The sequence below is a fragment of the Panthera leo genome, chromosome F2 (assembly GCF_018350215.1).
Source record: "Panthera leo isolate Ple1 chromosome F2, P.leo_Ple1_pat1.1, whole genome shotgun sequence".
In the NCBI taxonomy this organism is placed as follows: Eukaryota; Metazoa; Chordata; class Mammalia; order Carnivora; family Felidae; genus Panthera; species Panthera leo.
The window spans coordinates 83,107,447-83,129,182 of record NC_056695.1 but is presented as its reverse complement, the minus strand read 5'-3'; the positions used below and the strand labels follow the sequence as shown (position 1 = coordinate 83,129,182).

Genomic DNA, 21,736 nt, shown 5'->3' with positions numbered 1-21,736 from the left:
GGGTCGGTCCAGCATTAAACCAAGTGCTAGTCCTTCCAAGCAGAAGGCTCTTCTGACTGCACCAGATCCAATACATGTGAAGACAACCCAGTCAAGAGAGTGGGCCTGTGTCTTGCTTGTGGAAGGTCATTCTGCAAATATTTGAGGGACAGTTGGCGGTGCAAGTGGCCTCAAGGTAGCCACCTTGAGCTGGAGAGGCAGAGAAGGATGATGAGCATATAGAGACCAACAAATAAAAGACAAGAATCCTCAGGCTTAAACCCATGACTAGATGAGGCCTTTGCATGTGGAGCTGAGTGGGAGTATGTATGTAAGAAGCTGACCCAGGGACCCAGCTGTCAATCAGGAAGCCCCTGCAAAGCTAGGCAGCTGTGGCTAGGGCAGCCTCTCACATTCCTTTGCAGTTGACCATGAAGATTATGGACAAGGACACACCCCAGAAAGTAAAGTCAGACCTAATGAGGCCCAAAGTCCAGGGAGTTCCTCCCAGCTGAGTTTGGGTGATAGGGTTCTGTCCAGAGACAGAAGGAGACAGAGAATTCAAAGTAGGCTCTGTGAAGTCAGCACAGAACCCAATGTGGGGCTCGAACTCACAAACCGTGGGCTTGGGCTGAAATCAAGAGTCAGATACTTAACCAACTGAGCCACCCAGGTTCCCCTACACAGTTTTATTTAAATAACCACGTGTCAGACTTACCTTGGACAGTGCCAAGCAGAGTTTGAATGCTGCTGTGTGTTTCCCATTCTCCTCCTTTTCCACACTCCAGGTTGGGGGAGGGGGGGGGGCAGCACACAACTGGCCCTTCAGTGATAGAACCTGTTGGAGAGCCTGTACCTTGTCCAGAGGGACTGGACTGAGCTGCATTTGGGATTGGACAGAACTTTGGGTTTTTCCTCTTGACCAGGGGCTGCATCCTGGTGCAGCAGGTGACCACATGGAAAGACTGTGGCAGAAGCAGCTCATTATCCCTATGATCTGTTCTTCTCCTCTCCTCCAAATCAGCGGGCAGAACATCCTCAGGGGAGGCACTTGGGTCCTTGATCACTGCCTAGGGAACCTGCCATAAAATTTGTGATTTTACATAAGAGAAAAATATTTGAACCTCAAGTGCTAACACTAGCGTGATCCAGGCTTCTAAGTTCTCCAACCCAGCAGTATGAAGTCATATCTCACTGTCATTTATTTGTCTTTCTCTGATAGCTGATCAGCAGAGCATCTCTTTCATCCCAGGGTTTCAAAATATTTCCTGTGTAGTTTTTCTGCTAACCTCATTTCTGTTCATATCACGTCTTTAATTCATTTAGAGACTAACATTGCACGTGTTGTTAGGTAGGGATCTGGTTCTGTTTTTCTCCATTGAGTGAGCTCATTTTCTCAGTACCTTCTACTAAAGAACCCACCCACTCTTTTGCCATTGATTGTGGTGCCAGAATTATCATCTATTGAATTTCTACCTCCACAGAAGTCTGACACTAATCTCTTCACTGTCCTGCTTCTGCTGTCTGTGTTTTCTTCTGTCAATACTAATAGCACATCCTCCTCTTTCCCTTTTTAGGTTGATTTGGCTATTCAATGATTTTTCTTTTTCCACGCACATTTTGAGTTTCCTCCTAACCAAGTAGAACTTTGACTAGATTGCAGTGAATTTATAGGTTAAATTGGGGGTGGGGAGGAATTTACATCTTTGAAATATTAAATTACCTGATCCAAGAACAAGAAATACCTCTCTATTGACTAACATCACGTTCTGTGTCCTATACTACAGTTTCAAAGTGTTCACCAGACGTCTTGAGTGCTCGTTGTTAATTACCAAATATTTTATGGTTTTTGTTGCTATCGTGGAGTACATTTCATTTTTTGTTACATTTTCTTGTTGGTTATTGCTGGTGCAGAGCAATGTATTGTTCCTTTTTTTAATTTCATCAAATGCACGCAATATTAACAAAACGTTTAGAATCTCTTTAAAAAAGCGAGTTTTGGGGCGCCTGGGTGGCTCAGTCGGTTGAGCGTCCGACTTCGGCTCAGGTCACAATCTTGCGGTCCGTGAGTTCGAGCCCCGCGTCAGGTTCTGGGCTGATGGCCCAGAGCCTGGAGCCTGCTTCCAATTCTGTGTCTCCCTCTCTCTCTGCCCCTCCCCCGCTCATGCTCTGTCTCTCTCTGTCTCAAAAATAAATAAATGTTAAAAATTTTTTTTTTTTTTTTAAAGCGAGTTTTATCTGAGTCCAAATTAGGACAGCTGCCCTGGGTACACAATATTCACAAAGAAGAGAGTCCTCCAGGACACCTGGGTGGCTCAGTCCATTAAGCCTCCAATGCTTGATTTCAACTCAGGTCATGATCTTACAGGTTCATAAGTTCGAGCCCCACATTGTGCTCCACACTGTCAGTGCAGAGCCTGCTTGGGATTCTCTCTCACACAAAATAAATAAACTTTAAAAAAAAGACAGTTTTATGCCCTATAACAACAACAACAAAGAAGAGAGTGCTCCTGGGAAAGAATATTTGGTGCAGGGTTATATACTTTTTTTTTTTTTAATAAGAAGTTAGTTACAAATCATTGGACAAAAATCATTTCAGAAAGTTACAGAGATTATCTTTTTAGTATATGCAGAGCTGTATGACCTTAATCTTATGGGAACTGGAAAGGTTTTGGTTTTGCTTTTCTCTTTATATTTGGAATGCTTCCTTTTAGGTTATTTATAAATGAAGCAGACTATGATGTGTTCAGGGTAGAAACTGAGCTCATGCTTTGAAGTTTTGATGACTATGATGTTAAAATATAGCTTCCATGAGAGTCCATGCAGGGCCTACAAACATTAAAACTTGACAACTTCCTTTTTTTTTAATTTCCTTTATTTTGTCAATACATTATATATTTTTCTCCGAAAAATATTCAGTGAATTTTATATCTTTTACACGTTATACTAGGTCCCATAGGTTTGAGAATTAAGTGTTTCGCTTTTCGTTGCTTTATGCATTACCTGTACTTTTCTAGCTAGTATCATTTTTTATTAAAAGGTTATGTAGGCTATTTGTAAATTCCAATACTGACTTTTTTAAGTCAACTTTATATATTTCTAACTTTGATAATTGCCTGTCAAATACATACCTTAAAACTCGTATTCTTAATGTCTAAGTGTATAATCAACTTCTGTAAATGTTCCATGGACACTCCCACTAAATGTGTATTATCTATGTAAGGAATTTCAGTTTTTCCATCTATCTGCCCCATCATTTACTGATTTAGGGATTCAGTTCTACCACGTGCGCCCTCATGTTTTCATCAAGCTGCAGTCTGTTTCATTCCAGGAATTGGGCATCCAAGTCTCACTACAGCGGCACGGCTCATTCTTCTGCATTTCTAACCGTCGTATTTTCACATTTAGTCGCCACCGCACTGGTGGCTCGGTCGACTCTGAAGCAGGAAAGCTAGGGAGCTCCACCTCCGCGCCGGACCAGGGGCGGGACCACCAAGTCGCTCTGGCCTCCGGCCGCCTAGAGCGACGACGTTGGCCCGGAAGTCGGGAGAGGGACTTCCGGGGTCCGTCTCGGGGCCCAGCCGCAGTACTTCTGCGGCGGTGCCGGGAGAGATTACCCGGAGTGGGGAGTTCGAGCCGGCGAAACCCCCACGTTTTGGACCGCGCTCCCGCGTGACTCCGATACCCCAGCGGTGGGTGCCGGCCACGGGTGGTCTAGGCGGGGCGTCGTGGGAAGAGGGGCAGGCGGGCGGCTCGGCCTGGGCGGGGTTGGGGCCTCGGAGGCCCCTCCCCGGAGCGGGCCTGAGGGGCGCCCCCCAGAGGGTGCCCAGGACGGCCGATCCTGACCCGCCCCGGAGCCTGCCTCAAAGCTGCGTGGCGAAGCTGCCTTAGGCGACGGGGCAGGGGTGCGGTGTCTGGCGCATGGGGGTTGGGGTTCGGGAGAGGCCTCTGGACTTGGGTGCGAACGTCAGAACTGTACTGAGCTGCATGAGAAGTGAGGTTGTCGCTTGTCGCCTGGAGGCCTCGGGTGATGGATTCACTCTTCAGGTGGCGAAGAAGCTCTGAGGAGAGAGGAATTTATTCTCCTCCACGTGAGTGGGGCTGAGGGATGAGCCGTGTCCATCCTGTGGATGCCTGCAGTGGGCTGCTGTCTGCTTGTCTTTCCCAGTTGTCTCTGCTCAGCACCCTGTTGGGCTCTTAGCTGAGAGAATCTGCTTCCAGGCTTGTTGGCAGAATCGAATCCTTTGGGGTTATTGAACTGAAGTGTCTGTTTCCTTGCTGACTGTCCTTAGCTCTTGAGGTCCCAATCTTTGCACAGAGACCTTGCATCTCAGAGCCAGCAATGGCTCATGTAATTAGATTGGGTCCACCAAGCTAATTCTCTCTGCAAAGTCTCTTTTGCTGTGTAGTGTATCATATCCACAGGTTCCGGGGAGTGGGATGTGGACATGGGTGTTGAGGGACGTTCTGTTTACCATAGATTGACCCAATAGATTGGGTTTATAGCCTCCTGGGCAAGTTCCCACATATACTGAGGTGAGAAAAACAAGGTGTAAAATGAGCATAGACTGTTCTGGAAGGATACATTAACAACTGGGAAGGGGAACTCAGTGGCTGGCCAGGAAGTTCTTTTTTGCCTGTTCATATTTGAGCCATATGATTGTGCCTCCATTCAGTGACAGTGATGATAATTTCAAGAATTTTATTTTCTTTTTTTAAGTTTATTTATTTTGAAAGCAAGAGAGAGCAAACACACGCATAAGCAGGGGAGAAGGAGAGACAGAATCCCAAACAGGCTCTGCACGATCAGAGGAGACGCCAGTGCGGGGTTCAAACTCAGGAACTGTGAGATCACGACCTGAGCCTAGGTCAAAAGTAGGATGCTTAACCAACTGTGCTACCTAGGTGCGCCTTCAAGAATTTTAAAATAAAATGAACTGGGGCGCCTGGGTGGCTGAGTCAGTTAAGCGTCTAACTCTTGATTTCAGCTCAAGTCATGACCTCAGGGTTCACGAGTTCAAACCCCACATCAGGCTCCATGCTAACAGTGCGGAGCCTGCTTGGGATTCTCTCTCTCCCTCCCCCTCTCTCTCTGCCCCTCCTGCATGCAAACTCTCTTTCTCAAAATAAATGAACTTTAAAATAAAGTGAACTGAATGAATATTGCAAATGACTGAGTCTCCCCTTGGAAGAGGGAGAGTGAAGGTTCCCCCCATGGAAGCAGCATCTGCTCTGTTCTGCTGCTGCATAGACAGACACCTTAAGTCAGTGCTGTCCCTGCTTTGAATCTTGTCTGTGCCATTCCCCTGAGCACCAGTGTCAGGTTAGTTCTGTCTGTCCTAATATAGAAATGTGGCCAGTGCCTCACCACTCAGGCAGCCAAGGGCCCTGATAGTCTCTATCCCAATGACCCTGCCTCTGAGCTCTGTCCACATCTTTGCCCCATCTTCTCCTACCTCTCTAACCAGGCATTGCCTAAGCCCTTTTCCCTGGGCCTGGTTTAAATGCCTCCCTGCCCCAGGGTGCTGCTCCTCCCTCTGTTTCCTCCTTCTTCCAGGCTTCCCAACTTCCAGGCTAATGATGGTTGCCTGCATTCAGGCAGGTAGGTACTGCCTGATTCAGTTACTGCCCTACCTGATTCAGGTACTGCCCTAATTCAGGCTTTCGTCCTGCTCCCTTCTGGCTGTGTTCCTCCTTCCTCCTTCCTCCTCTGTTTCCTGCGGTCTCAGCCTGTCAAAAACCAATGATTTGGTTGGATCAACCCTTGTGGTTCTTACCTGCAACAAAAACCATCAGGAAACTTTCAAAACAAGGGCCTATAGATTAGCACACCTGGAGCCACACAGTGAGGTGGCAAGTAATGAGAGAAGTGCATGGGCCTAGGCTTCTGCTTTTATTGGAGTTGAAGGTGGACACCTAGGGTTTTGTAGGCTACTCTTTATTGGTGAATTTAAAACATAAGAGTGGGAATTTAAAGTTCAGGAAGAGAAAAATGACGAGTGACCCAAATGACCAGTTATCAGAATCAACCGAGATTGCTAAAAGGAGTCTCAGTCAGGGGAGGCAGCCAGGCTTTTTATCTAGTCCAGTGGCTGGCAATGCATTTATTCTCCAATAACCATCTTTGAAATCGATGCCTCTTTGCAGTGGATGCCTCAGCAATCAAAGCTTAATTCAGGCATTTGCCTTATAAAACAAAACAACACAACTGGGAAGGCTGATACTTCCCACTACCCAGTAAGCAAGTAGTGTCCACAGTGGGCTTCTGCCAGCATTTCCTGATTTGTCTTCTCAGTCTCTGAAGGACAGAGGGGTCATTATAATCTATCAATGGTTCAGTGTGAATAAGGGGCCAAGGGGTATTGCCACAAACGTGTGGGCCACTGAGCAGAGCATGGTGCATTTGAAGAGACAGGGCAGTGGGAGCGGTGGGGGAAATCACTAACTCAGACCCATCATGTGTCATTGAGAATATTTTATCTTCTCAGAAGGAGCATTTAGAGCTGGAGATGAGCCCAAGCTTGGGAATCTTCACATAAGGGTCTTGATGCCTTCCTTAATCAAAGAAATTGGTATAGGTTCAAAAGTGAACCCTGGGGTACGAACATGAAGAGGGAGATAAGGAGAAGCCTGGGAGGGAGCCACTGGTAGAGTGGGAAGACAGGATACCCACTGTGGATGCTGCCAGGAGGACACAACTCAGATACCATGGTGGTCCGCCATGAATGGATCAGATGGTCCACCTTCAGGACATTGTGTCAGGAATTAGGGGTGGGCCCATGGTGGGTGCAGGTTTTGTGGGACTATTCTATCATGGCAGGATCCCTTCTAGGGGGACACTGTGCTCACCTTGCCCTGGGGTCAGCATCTTACCCCTTCCTGAGACCTAGCAGCAGGCCCTCCTCTGGTCTCAGTCTGTAGGAGTAGAAAAAGACACCCCTACCTGGTGGGAGGATGGATCCCTGGAGCTAGGCCCCCTGCACATTCACCTACATCCTTGTTGGTCTCCAGGTCCCAGCCATGCCCAGCCTCAGAGCTCGCTCTGAAGAGGCAGAAATGGAGCCCTCAGTTCCTAGACCATCCCCTTGGATCCCTGCAGCCCAGGCGTGTGTGAGTGATGCTCCTGCTGTGACCCACCCTGGATCAACACTCCGTGATCCCCACTGCTGTGACTACACTGAGCCAGGAACCACCCCCTCTCACCATCAGCGGCCAGGTACTGGGAGCAAGTCCCCCACTGGTGCCCTCATTCTAGAGGGACTTTACATGTCACCCTGTGCTTACCCCTAGAAGGCAACCATGTCATCATTAGGGATAGGGTGCCTCATGGACTTGAGGGCCAGGGCTAGAGATCAGAACGGAATTTGGCCTGGCCCCAGGCTGTCTTGGTGCCAGAGCAGGACACATGTTTCCCCCACCCGACCTGGAGGGGTGTGGTATGATGGTCACCAGCTGAGGCCTGCCCAGCCCAACTTCCAGGCTAATGATGGTTGCCTGCATTCAGGCAGGTAGGTACTGCCTGATTCAGTTACTGCCCTACCTGATTCAGGTACTGCCCTAATTCAGGCTTTCGTCCTGCTCCCTTCTGGCTGTGTTCACACTGCTCAGCCACTCTCATCCACTTCAGAACACTGCTAGAGTCCTTTTCCAAAGATCCCTCAACTAGCTTGCCTTTTTCATGGACCTCTCAGCAGTGATTAGGGTGGATAGTAGTGTTCACTTTCCTTACCGGGATCTGATGTTGGCTATTTTACAAAAGGCACTCTGAAATACAGGGACCTGTGGTTATTCTCAGGACATCCGGGCAATGTACAGACTCTGTATGACCAGGGAAGGTTGGGATAATGGCAGTGTTGGTTGACAGACCTTGACAACTAACTTCCTGGGTATAACTTAAACTGGCCCCTATACATGGAGGGGAAGGAGAAGCTGAATAACAAGGCAGGCCACCCCGATTGGTAGGTGGCAGTTTAATAAGCAAGAGAACTTACTTAAGCTTGTCATGAGTGGCTGCAATACAAGTAAATCCCAGCACCTGCCTGCCAAATCTTAAAAGTTGATATAGGGGCCTTAACTGGGTTTAGTCATATGTACTGTCCAGATGTTCTCAGCACCATATCACTGTCTCAAGGGTCTGTCCTTGGGGCAGCTTCTGGGAGCAGGGAAGGCAAGCAGTATGTACATCCAAGGACAAGTGAGAGGATGAGGGGCCTCCAATTGCCTGGATTCAGCTCGTAAGTCAACCAGTGGTCGCATCCTCTCAGTGACCTTCCCCAATAAGCAGAGGTGGTACAAGGCAGTCCTGGGTGTTTTGGAGCAGGAGAGTGTTAGGGGATGAGAGACATGATGAGGTCCCAGGAAGTGAAGTAGCCCTGAGAGACAGGTCTGCTGACTGTCCCACACAGAGGCAGACTGTGAACCGAGTGATTAAGGGTATGCTAGGCAGAGAATGGTGAGAGAGGCCAAACCCTGCTCCATTAAAAAAGAACAGATTGATGGTAACTTATGTTTTAAATTTTTTTTAATGTTTTTATTTTTGTTTGAGAAAGGGTATGAACAGGGTAGCGGAAGAGAGAGAGGGATCAAGGAAAGAATCTGAAGCAGACTCCAGGCTCTGAGCTGTCAGCACAGACCCCGATATGGAACTCCAGCTCACAAACCACAAGATCATGACCTGAGCCCAAGTCAGTCGCATAACTGACTGAGCCACCTAGGCGCATGTTTTAAAAGCCACTGTGAGGGGAGGGGAGCCTCGGTGGCTCAGTTGGTTAAGCATCTGACCCTTGATTTTGGCTTAGGTCATGATCTCATGGTTCATGGGATTAAGCCACATGTTGGGCTCTGTGCTGACAGCATGGAGTCCTGCTTGGGATTCTCTCTTCCTGTCTCTCTGCCCCTCCCCTGCTCACTCTCTCTAAATAAACAAACAAACATTTAAAAAAATAAAAAGCTACTTGTGGAACTAAATGGTGGAGTAGGTGGTTCCAAATACCCAGTCCTCCACAAAAACAAGCAGAAACTGCCAGGACCAACTTCATCAGGAATCTAGAAAATAGGTTTACAGCAACCAAGTGAATGCCAAATCAAGAAAAAGGCAACTTAAAAATGATAGGAAAGCTCTGTGGTGTTTTTACTTGCTCATGTCCGCAAACATTCCCTGGCTCAGTAACAGTCGTAAAGTGAGCAGCTTATGTTCCCAGTGTGTGATCATGGTCCCTGATTCCAAAGAGAGCAAAAAAGACCTATTTAGAAATTATTTTGTTTGTCCTAAGCTATGTGGGGTAGGATAAAGTATTGATGCAAAGTGCTTGTCTCTGTTTTGCCTAACTCAGAACTTACTCAGGGCAGAAAAGTAGTGGACTCAAAAACATTCTAAGGGGAACTACCTTCCCCAACCACCTAGGATATCACTTAACAGTACAGTCAACCACCTAAAGCCTAGGAGGAAAAGCTGGGGAAATGAGGACTTTCAAAAGCACCCCAGTATATCAGGGAATGTAGAAAGCCACATACATGCCCAGGACAGGAAATGTGCTCTGAAAAGACCTCTGAAAATCATAACTTCACCTCTGGATCATCTCTAAGTTCAGTAAAAGCAGAAAGCTAAGATAGTTATATATAGTATTCAAATAGTACCCCAGCATAAAAAATGGGAGAGTGGTATTACTTTTCTTTTACTGTTAGCATTCAAGGAAATCTCTGTCAAAAGACTAGCTGAACACGAGCTAAAGAAACAGAGGCCTCAGTGACCTCACATGACAGACTTATTTTAGTTTGCAAAACTTGTTTGAAAAGTCACTAGATGAACAGATGATTGTAGCCTTCAACAATCAGGAACAGCAAACCCTGGAGGAGGGAGAGACTGATTTACAGAGTTATCACAATAAATATTCAAATGTCCAGCTTTTAACAAAAAATTACAAAGAATACAAAGAAAAAGGAAAATAAGGCTCGCCCTTCAAAGGAAAAAAAATTAAGTGGCAGAAAGTGTCCCTAAAAAAGCACAGATACTTGACAGACTGTAAACCAGCTATCTTTAATGTGCTCATGCAACTAAGAGAAACCAGAAAAACAATGTGCAAATAAAATACCTAGAGGTTTTAGATTTATATAATTACACAATATATAGTTACATAATTCTAAAAAGAAACAACAGAACTTCTAGAGTTGAAAGGTACAATAACAAATGGATTCACTAGAGGGTTTCAACAACAGATTGGAGCAGACAAACCTGAAGAATCAGCATACTTGATGGTGGAACCGTTGAAATTATTCAGTCTGAGGAGCAGGAAGACTAAAGGTTGAAAAAAAATGAACATGGCCTAATAGACCTATGGAATACCATCAGTCAAACCAACATACACGTTATGGAAAAAAGAGAGAAAGGGGCAGAAAGAATATATGAAGAATTAATGGCCAAAATGTCTCAAATTTGATGAAAGATATGAATATATGCATTCAAAAAGTGCAACAAACTCCCAACTAGGATAGATTTGAAGAGATTCACACAAAGACTCATAATCATATTGTCAAAAGACAGAATCTTGAAAACAACAAAAAAAGTGACCCGTCCCTTATAAGAGATCCTGAATAAGAGCAGTAGCCAGTTTCTTATCAGAGCCCGTGGAGGTTGGAAGGCAGTGGGATGACCTATTTAAAGTGCTGAGAGACAGAAAAAAACTGGCAACCAAGAATTCCATATCTGGCAGATTTACCCTTTAAAAAATGATATTAGATATTTCCAGATAAAAGCTAAGGGTGTTTATTACCAGTGGACCTGCCCTATAAGAAATGCTAAAGGTCCTACAGGTTAAGATGAAAGGACACTGGGTAGGGACTAAAAGCTATATAAATAAATAAAAATCTCTGGTAAAGGTAACTGTATAGGTAATTATAAAAACTACTATTATTGTATTGTTAGTTTATAACTCTACTTTTATTTCCTAAATGATTTAAAAGACAAATTTGTAAAAATAATTATAAATCTGTGTTATTAAACACAACGTATAAAGATACATTTCTGACAACATGAAAGTAGGGAACAGAGGTGTATAAGAGCAGAGTTTTTGTATGCTGCTGTGGCTAAGTTGATATCAGTTCATACTTGATGGTTATATTCTGGGGATATTATGTACAGCATGGTGACTATAATTAACTATATTCTATATTTGAAAATTGCTAAGAGAGTAGACCTTAAAAGTTCTTACCACAATAAAAGGGGTTGCCTGGCTGGCTCAGTCAGTAGAGCATCTGACTGTTCAATTCAGGGTCATGAGTTCAAGCCCCACATTGGGTATAGAGATCACTTAAAAAAAAAAAAAAAAAAAGGTAACTGTAAAGTGACGGATGTGTTAACTAACCTTATGATGGTAATCATTTTACAGTGTACATGTATCAGTATACAAATAATCACATTGTGATTAAACTTATATGATGATGTATGTCAGTTATGTTTCAGTAAAGCTGGAGGAATAAAAACTAAAACAGCTGGGATGGGGGGACCATGCTACATTGCTTCAGGATATTAGGATGTTAATTGTCCCCATTGTACAATCCCCATTGTACCACTAAGAAAATATCTTTAAGGGGCGCCTGGGTGGCGCAGTCGGTTAAGCGTCCGACTTCAGCCAGGTCACGATCTCGCGGTCTGTGAGTTCGAGCCCCGCGTCAGGCTCTGGGCTGATGGCTCGGAGCCTGGAGCCTGTTTCCGATTCTGTGTCTCCCTCTCTCTCTGCCCCTCCCCCGTTCATGCTCTGTCTCTCTCTGTCCCAAAAATAAATAAAAAACGTTGAAAAAAAAATTAAAAAAAAAAAAAAAAAAAAAAAAAAGAAAATATCTTTAAAATATACATAAAAGGAAGAAAGAAGAAAATTAAGATGGTACACTACAAAAAATAACACAAAAGAAGACAATAATAGAGGAAACAAGGGACAAAAAAAGGTGAGATACCAAAAATAAATAGCAAAATGAAGTACATCCTTTCTTATCAGTAATTATTTTAATTGTAAATGGTTTAAGCTCTCCAAAGGCTGATATTAACACAGTGGATGAAAAAGCATGATCCAACTATAATGTCTACAAGAGGCTTACTTTAGATCCAAAGACACAAATAAGTTTAAGGTGAAAGGTGAAAAAAAGATATTACATGCAAATAAATAGTAACCAAAAGAGAGCTATGCTACAATACCACACAAAATAAACTAAGTTAAAAACTATAAGAGAAAAGAAGGAACTTATGTTTGGATAAAAGAAATCAATTCGTCAGGAAGATAGTTATAAACTTCTACATGCAAAAAGAGAACTCCCAAATATATGAAGCAAATATACATTTGAAGGGAGAAATGGATAGTTCTACATTAATAGTTGGAGACTTTAGTACCTCATTTCCAAAAATGGATAGAACATCTAGACAGAAGATCAATAATGAGATAGGGTACTTGAACAACACAATAAATCAATCAGACCTAACAGACATATATGTACACACCACCCAAAAGTGCACATACTCTTCTCAAGTGTATATGGACATTCTCCAACATAGACCATATATGTTAGGGCCAAAAATAAATTTTAATAAGTTGAAAACAGTTGAAGTCATGTAAAGTATTATTTCCAGTCAATAACAGCAGGAAAATTGAAAAATTCACAAATATGTAGAAATAAAACAACATACTCTTAACCAGGGGGTCAAAGAAGAAATCAAAGGAAATTGGAAAATGTCTGCAGACAAAACAAACAAAAAGTTACGGTATGCAAGGAAGGTAGTGCCAAAGGGGAAATTTATAGCAGTAACCTAATTTGATATCTTAAGGAACTACCAAAAAAAAAAAAAAGGAAACTAAACCCAAAGGTAACAGAAGGAAGGAAATAATAAACATTAGAGCACAGATGAATGAAATAGAAAGTAGAAAACAGTAGAGATTCAACAAAATCAAAAGTTGGGTTTTTTAAAAAGATTAAAATTGACAAACCTCTGACACAAAAATTTAAAAATTCAGAAATGTACATTATTACCAATCTTACAAAACAGGAGTATAAAAGAAGACTGTTAACAGTTCTACACCAACAAATCATATAGATCATATAGCATCAATGAAAAAAATTCCTAAAAACAAAAAAAATTACCCGAGTGACTCAAGAATACATCCCATGACCAAGTGGGATGTAACCCAGGAATGAATACAAAGGTAGTTTAACATGGGGCACCTGGGTGGCTCAGTCATTTAAGTGTCCAACTCTTGATTTTGGCTAAGGTCAAGATCTCACGGTTCGTGGGATTGAGCCCTGTGCTAGGTTCCATGCTGATAGCACAGAGCCAGCTTGGGATTCTCACCCTCTCCCTCTCTGCTCCTCCCCCACTCTCTCTTTCTCTCAAAAATAAATGAACTTTAAAAAAAATGTTTAAAGGTAGTTTAACATAACGAAACCAATGTCACTTACCACATTAATAGAATGAATAGAACTAATAGAATGTAATCATCTCGATGCAGAAAAAGTGTTTGACAAAATAAACACTCTGTGATTAAAAAAAAAAAAAAAAAACAGCAGAAAACTCAATACAGGGGAACCTCCTCAACATGTAAAAAGGCATTCGTGAAGTACCCACAGCTAGCATCATTTAATAGCATCAAAAGAAAAAAACAAATACAAATAAATTTAACCAAGGAAGTGAGAGACTTGTGTGTTGAGAATTACAAAGCCTTGACAAAAATTAACAGATACCTAAATAGACATCAAGTCCATGAATTGGACTTAACAGTGTTAAAATGTCCATGCTATCCAGAGCAATCTACAAATTCAGTACAAATCCTAGCAAAATTCCAATGGCCTTTTTTTTTGCAGTAATTGAATAGTCCTCAAATTCAGATAGAATTACAAAAGGCCCTAAACAGTCAAAACAAGCTTGAAAAGGGAGAACAAAGTGAGAGAACTCATACTTACTAGTTTCTAAAATTACTACAAAGCTGCAGTAATCAAAACATTTTGGTCAATGGAATAGAATTGAGAGCCTAGAAATAAACCCAGACATTTATGACAAATTGATTTTCAACATGGATGCCAAGACCATTCAGGGAGAAAAGATAACTCTTCAGCAAAAGATGCTGGGACAAGTGGATATCCACATGCAAAAGAATAAACTGGGACCCCTACTTCATACTGTATACAAAAATTAACTTAAAACGGCCCACCAACCTAAATATAAGTAATAAAGTCATAAAACTCTTACAAGAAAACAGGTAAATTTACGACCTTGGGTTTGGCAATAGATTCTTAAATATGACACCAAAGCATGAGCAGTAAGAGAAAAAGATGGGTAAGTTGGACTGTATCATAACTTAGAACTTTTGGGTATCAGAGGACATTATTGGGAGGCCTGGGTGGCTTAATCGATTGAACATCTGACTCTTACTTTCAGATCAGGCCATGATCCCAGAGTCATGAGATCAACATGGAGCCTGCTTAAGATTCTCTCTCTCCCTCTTCCCATCTCCCCCACTCATGCATTCTCTCTTTCTCTAAAATAAAATCAAAAACAAAACAAAACAGGACATTATCAAGAAAGTAAAAAGACATCCTACAGAATGGGTGAAAATTCTGTGCCAAGTGTATTTCTGATAAGGGTCTAGTACCCAGAATATATAAAGAACTACAACTCAGAGTGCCTGGGTGGCTCAGTCAGTTAAGCATCTGAGTCTTGATTTTGGCTCAGGTCATGATCTCATGGTTTGTGAGATTGAGCCACATGTTAAGCTCAGTGCTGATGGCATGGAGCCTGCTTAGGATTCATTCTCTCTCTCTCTCTCTCTCTCTCTCTCTCTCTCTCTCTCTCTCTCTCTCTCCCCCTCTCTGTCTCTCTCTCTCTCTCTCTCTCTCAAAATGAATAAACATTTTGAAAATAATAAAGTCCTAAAATGTATTAAAAAAAAAAAAAAGAACTCTTACAACTCAACAATAAAAGACAACCCAATTTTATTTTTTTTTTTTAATTTTTTTTTTTCCAACGTTTTTTTATTTATTTTTGGGACAGAGAGAGACAGAGCATGAACGGGGGAGGGGCAGAGAGAGAGGGAGACACAGAATCGGAAACAGGCTCCAGGCTCCGAGCTCCAAGCTGTCAGCCCAGAGCCTGACGCGGGGCTCGAACTCACGGACCGCGAGATCGTGACCTGGCTGAAGTCGGACGCTTAACCGACTGCGCCACCCAGGCGCCCCAAGACAACCCAATTTTAAAATGGGCAAAGAACTTGAATAAACACTTCCCAAAAGAAAACATGCAAATGGCCAAAAAACATATGAAAAGATGCTTAAATGTATTCAGTCGTTTAAGAAATACAAATCAAAACCACAACAAGATTACCACTTCATATCTACTAGGATGGTTTAATAAATATATAGCAAGTGTTTTCAGGGATGTAGAGAAATTGGAACTCTCATACTTTGCCGGTGAGAATATAAAGTGGTGCAGCCACTATGGAATAAAATTTGGCAGTTGCTCAAAAGTTTAAATAAAGCATTATCATATGGGTGCCTGAGTGGCTCAGTCGGTTGAGCATCGGACTTCAGCTCAGGTCATGATCTCGCAGTTGGTGGGTTCGAGCCCTGTGTCAGGCTCTGTGCTGACAGCTCAGAACCTGTAGCCTGTATCAGATTCTATGTCACCCTCTCTCTCTGCGCCTCCCCTGCTTGAGCTCTCTCTGTCTCAAAAATAAACATTAAAAAAAAAATTTTTTTTAAGCATTATCATAGGACCCAGCAATGCTAGATACATACCCAAAGAGTTGAAGACAGGTACTCAAACACATGTATATCATATTTATTGAAGCAATGTTCACAGTAGCCCAAAGAAGCAAACAGTTCTCATGTCCATCAGTGGATGAATGGATAAACAAAATGTAGTATGTCCATACAATGGAGTATTATTCATCCAAAAAAAAAAAACAAAAAACAAATGAAACACTGCTTCATGCTACAGTGTGGATGAATTTCCAAAAAAAAAAAAAAAAAAAAAAAAAAAAAAAAAAAAATATATATATATATATATATATATATTAGACTAAGTGAAAGAATCCAGACATAAGTCACATGTAAGAGGATTCCATTCTTATGAGATAATCAGGAATAGATAAATGTATAGAGGCAAAATGCAGATTGATGGTTGCTAGGAGTTGGGGAGGGGAGATAAGATAAACTGTAATGGGTAAGATGCTTTACTTTGGAGTGATGGAAATGGTTGGTGATAGAGGTGGTCATTGCACAACATTGTAAATGTACTAAGTGCCACTGAAATGTTCATTTAAAACAATTTTTGTAAATGTCACCTCAATAAATGAAGTAAAGTGAGATGAAAGCTGCTCAGGAGATGGAATACTAGTGGAGCCCCCAGCTGAGTATGATGCCACTTGGAGTCTGTATGGCAGGTGCTGAGTGAGGTGCTAGGTGAGGTCACTGCTGTGCCACCAGCAGTAGCCAGTGCACCACAGTCATGTGCGGTAGTCACATGAGCATGGCTTTGACTTGGGCACTTACCTAAGCTGTTTTCCATAAACCTGGAAGCCACCTATGATAAAGATCTTTGAAGAGTGTTTTTTTCCTCTCAGGAAATACTGGTAAGTTTGTTGTGTTCTAGAAGGACTCAGAGTCCTCACCCTTTTCTTTAGTGGAGATCAGTCATGGGAATGGCAAGGACAGTACAAACAGCTGCATTTGGTTTCAAGTCTCTTTCTGTCTCTGTCTGTCTCAGAGAAAGAGATTTTCTTAAGGGAAACCACATTTTTTTATTTTATATTTCCTTTAAAAAGAGGCACTTTCATCGTTTCCAACAGTTCTTAAGTTGTAGAGAAGAATTACATCAGATTGACTAAATCCGAAGTGACATCTCACCATCCTCACCCGTAGGACCCAGTTTTGTCTCCTGTTTCAATAAAAGCTTCCAGGTCAACAGTGGCTTGGGCCTGAAAATCAGTCCTCATGGCCACCATCTCCTGAGCCACACCAGGAATCTTAGTGTCAACAAACTGTGACCCACAGGCCAGATCCAGCTAGCCAGTATTGGAGTTTTGTTTTGTTTTGTTTTTTGTTTTGTTTTGTTTTGTTTTGTTTTGTTTTGTTTTGTTTTTAATGGCCTGCAAGCAAAGAATGGTTTTGACATTCTTTTCAGGGTTGTAACAAAGCAGACCATATAACCAAGACCATACAGCCACAAAGCCTAAAATGGGTACTCTCCAACCATTTATGGAAAAGGTTCATTGGCTCCTGTATGTCATCCCCTTCTGGTCCCTTCTCCACACACAGCCAGAAGAAGGTGGGAGGCTCCCTAGGTCAGTCACTGGGGCATGGAGGGCGTAATGAGCCTTAGGCCATTCTGTCCAGACCTTTGTTTCCCATAGCAGCCTCCCTGTCTGTCCCTGCAGTCCTCGCTGAGCCCTCCCCCCATTACTCCTAAGGGCCCAGCATCATGTGGACATTTCCTAAACACCCCAGAGCCAGGGCTCCTGACCTGAGGGGCACTGAGACTCATGGAAAAATATGGTCAGCCTGTGTGCAGCAAGTGATGAAGGGTCTGCCCGAGGGTCAGCAGAAGGGTAAAGCACGGCACCATGTGTTAAGCCAGCCATGTGGCTGAGTTCCATAAGAGTCTGGGACAGACTCCATGCAATGGGCAAGGAGTGTGTAGGGGCTTCCAGCTGGGGATGCCACTACACAGTGTGTCTGGAGCATAAACTGTCACTACCAGATGTGTGGGCATGGCAGGCAGGTAGGATGATTGTGTGGCCAGGCCAAGTCTGCATTGAGATTACTGGTGGCTCCAAGGGGAATAGAAGTGTCCAGATGAGGCAGGGACACAGAATGCTGTTGTGTTAGATTCTAGAACTTGCAGGTGGGGAAAGGCAGTGTTGGCCTGAACTGAGGGGCAGGTCAGAGGGCAATAAGCATAAGGAAGCAGAGTGGGGGGTGGCCTTCACCCACATACTCAATACTACTGACTATGGCCAGAAGCCGCCCCAGTCCCAGGACATGGAGCCCTGTAAGGAAGCAATCAGGGCTGTACAGGAGACAGCAAGAAGGGGCAATGGTCAAAGAAGATATGCCCAGTGAAGTGTGTTTGAGCAGAGACCAGGCAGAAGTAAAGGAAAGAGTATGAGGACTATCTGGGGAGGATGTTCCAAGTGGGGTAGATCGTAAGGTGAGTGCATCCATCTTGCTCAGGGAATAACAGCAAAGGTGAGGGTGAGCTCAGGAAGGGCCTGGGAGGATGTTGAAATGCTCTGATGTAACTAGGCTGTCTGGGCAGGAGGGAAAGGTGGGAGGGCAGATAAACTACTACACATCCAGGCAGGAAAAAACTGCAACAGAGTGGTCTGGGTGTCTCCATTTGAATGAGACAGAAACTTAAGATCTTTGAGAGAGAGATCCAGGGGAGTGAGGGTTTCCTTGTTCCTTCAGGTGTGAAGGGAGAAGAGGGAGAGGTGTCAGAGCCTTTTTTTCCCTTAATGTTTTTTTTATTTATTTTGAGAGAGAGCAAGTGAGGGGCAGAGAGAGAGAGAATCCCAAGTAGGCTCCAAGCTGTCAGCACAAAGCCTGAACCGTGAGATCATTACCTGGGCTGAAGTCAAGAGTCGAATGCTTAACAGACTGAGCCACCCAGGCAGAGCCTTTCTAGTGTGATGAGGAACGTTGTGCACATTTCTGCCTTCAGAAAGATGGACACAGCAGCTTAAAACATTGTACCAGGGCACAGAATTGTCCAGCTAATGCCGGTTAGAATTGCAGCTTTTAGGGGGTAAGCGTTGCTTTGGCAGGACAGGGCTCAGTCTCTGAAGGCCTCTTTGTTGACGGGACAGAATCTGATATTTTAGGCAAGTCCCTACTGCAGTTCTTAGCCTACTATGCAATCAGAACCACCCTTGCTTCTCTGAACGGAACAGGTCCCTCTGCACCTGCCAGCAGAGAGCCTGCCTCTCTGTACTGGCGACTTCTGAGGCAAAGCCTGAATGCCATTAGTTGGTGCTAAGAAAACAAATACTGGCCCAAGAAACATTGTGGGAAAGAAAAAACGGTAGAGTGTTTAACAATATAGCATAAGGCATGTAATGGTGGGAATGGTGAGTGCCTGCATTTGAGGCGCTCCAGGGTAGAGCTCACAAGACTTGCTGATGACCTGCTGTGAGACAGGAAAGGGACAGTTGAGGGGCAGGATTTTGGCCTGAGCCAGTGGGGGGACTACAGGTGATTTTCTGAGATATGGGTCAGGGGAGTGAGGGTCAGTCTTGTAGGTTGAATGCCCTGCAGCCTTGTCCCCTCAAAGCCATCCCAGCCCCCTCTGTGGCCCCCTTGAGAGATCTAGGACTACCACCCCTAATGGGTCCCACGTTCCCAGATGTGTCATCTGTATTTTCCTGTTTTCTTCCAAGTGACTGTGTTTGTTATTTCAGATTGGGACACCAGGACTGAGGACAAGGAGTTTCTTCAGAAGAGAGAAGTTTCTGAGGATTTGGAATCACAGGCAGAAGTATCAGAAAACTATACCAGTGATTTTTCCCAGGCTTCTGAGCTTGGAGAACTCTGTGAGGATGTCCTGGAGGGAGATTGGGCAGCCCCTGACAATGAGAAACAGGTGCAGTCCCACTACCAGGAGCGGGGCTTCACACCAGTGGCAGTGCTCCTTAGCAGCACCTTAGAGAAAGAGCTAGGCTGTAATGACTTTGTGAGAAGCTTCAGTCTGAGCCCAAACCCAATGGCATCTCAGGGAATTCCTACAGAAGAGAGAACACATATGTATGACATGTGTGGCCACAGCTTCCAACACAGTGTGGAGTTAACTAGCCATGAAGGGCTTCACGTAGCCGAAAGCCCACTCATATGTAATGATTGTGGGAAAACCTTCAGAGGAAACCCTGATCTTATCCAGCATCAGACAATCCATGCTGGACAGAAGTCCTTCATATGCAATGAATGTGGAAAATCCTTCAGTCAGAATTCATTTCTTAAAAGTCATCAGAGGTCTCATGTGAGTGTAAAACCCTACCAGTGCAGCGAGTGCAGGAAAACCTTCAGTGTGCATTCTAACCTCATTAGGCATCAGATTAACCACAGTGGTGAGAAGCCTTACGTATGCAATGAATGTGGAAAAGCCTTCAGCCAGAACTCAAGCCTTAAAAAGCACCAGAAGTCTCACATGAGTGAGAAACCCTATGAATGCAGTGAATGTGGGAAGGCATTTAGGCGGAGCTCAAACCTCATCCAGCATCAAAGAATTCATTCTGGAGAGAAGCCGTATGTGTGCAACGAATGTGGGAAGGCCTTTAGGCGGAGCTCAAATCTCATTAAACACCATAGGATTCATACAGGTGAGAAGCCTTTCCAGTGTAATGAGTGTGGGAAAGCATTCAGCCAGAGCTCACACCTGAGGAAGCATCAGAGAGTTCACACTGGAGAGAGACCTTATGAGTGTAATGAGTGTGGCAAACCATTCAGCCGGGTCTCCAACCTCATTAAGCATCACAGGGTTCACACTGGAGAGAAACCCTATAAGTGCAGTGACTGCGGGAAGGCCTTCAGTCAGAGTTCAAGCCTCATTCAGCATCGAAGAATTCACACTGGAGAAAAACCTCATGTGTGTAATGTGTGTGGAAAAGCCTTTAGTTACAGCTCAGTGCTCAGAAAGCACCAAATAATCCACACAGGAGAGAAGCCGTATGAATGTAGCATCTGTGGGAAGGCCTTCAGCCACAGTTCGGCTCTCATTCAGCATCAGGGTGTGCACACGGGTGACAAACCCTATGAGTGTCGGGAATGTGGAAAAACATTTGGTAGGAGCTCCAACCTTATCCTTCACCAGCGCGTTCACACTGGGGAGAAACCCTATGAATGTACCGAATGTGGAAAAACCTTCAGCCAGAGTTCAACTCTCATTCAGCATCAGAGAATCCATAATGGATTGAAACCTCATGAATGTAACCAGTGTGGTAAAGCCTTCAACCGAAGCTCAAACCTTATTCACCACCAGAAAGTTCACACTGGCGAGAAGCCATACACATGTGTTGAATGTGGTAAGGGCTTCAGCCAGAGTTCACACCTTATTCAACATCAGATAATCCACACTGGCGAAAGGCCATATAAGTGCAGTGAGTGTGGGAAAGCCTTCAGTCAGCGTTCGGTCCTCATCCAGCACCAAAGGATCCACACCGGCGTGAAGCCTTACGACTGCTCTGCTTGTGGGAAAGCCTTCAGCCAGCGGTCCAAGTTGGTCAAACACCAGCTGATCCATGCTAGGGAGTGAAACAGAGCTCCATTCCCGACTCCTCTGGCCATGTCCCAGCCTCACCCACTTCCCAGACTTGAAGCCAGGCTCACTTGCTGCCCTGTAAACCCATATCCCACTGTCCAAAAAACCTCAACCCTCCTTCCCCTGTCATCATTCCAGCCTCCTGTGACCTCTTGTTTCTTGCTTGTTTTGTTTATACATTTTGTTATCAGACTGCCACATTTATTAGGAGGAAAAGGATGATAGAAGATGCATATTCATGAATAGAGTTTATTACTATAATCAAACAGAACCAAAAAAGTAAACTGACATTTGGTTCAAAATAACAACAGTAATTCTTTTATTTGGTAATTAGTCATAGTGAGTTCTTTTCTATAGTTATAATGATACTCTGTTTACATATATCAGGTCGAGCTTTTCAGTTTGAATTATAGTCATCCTTCCCAGAAGTGGTGTGTAGTCATTACCACCAGTTCCTCACCCTTTCTTGAC

At 43.8% G+C, this 21,736-nt stretch overlaps 1 protein-coding gene across 2 annotated transcripts; it reads left to right on the top strand.

The window, feature by feature from the left end:
* Positions 1 to 3,540: 3,540 nt before the first annotated feature.
* On the top strand, positions 3,541 to 21,587 carry ZNF16 (zinc finger protein 16). 2 transcript variants are annotated; one of them, XM_042923614.1, is made up of 3 exons: positions 3,541 to 3,671; positions 6,991 to 7,195; positions 19,413 to 21,587. In XM_042923614.1, exons 2-3 carry the CDS (start codon positions 7,000 to 7,002, stop codon positions 21,257 to 21,259), a joined length of 2,043 nt encoding a protein of 680 aa, XP_042779548.1. In that variant the 5' UTR covers positions 3,541 to 3,671; positions 6,991 to 6,999; the 3' UTR covers positions 21,260 to 21,587. The 2 variants fall into 2 exon arrangements, with proteins under 2 accessions (XP_042779548.1, XP_042779549.1); XM_042923615.1 differs by lacking the exon at positions 3,541 to 3,671 and adding an exon at positions 3,698 to 4,070.
* The last annotated feature ends 149 nt before the right edge of the window (positions 21,588 to 21,736 follow it).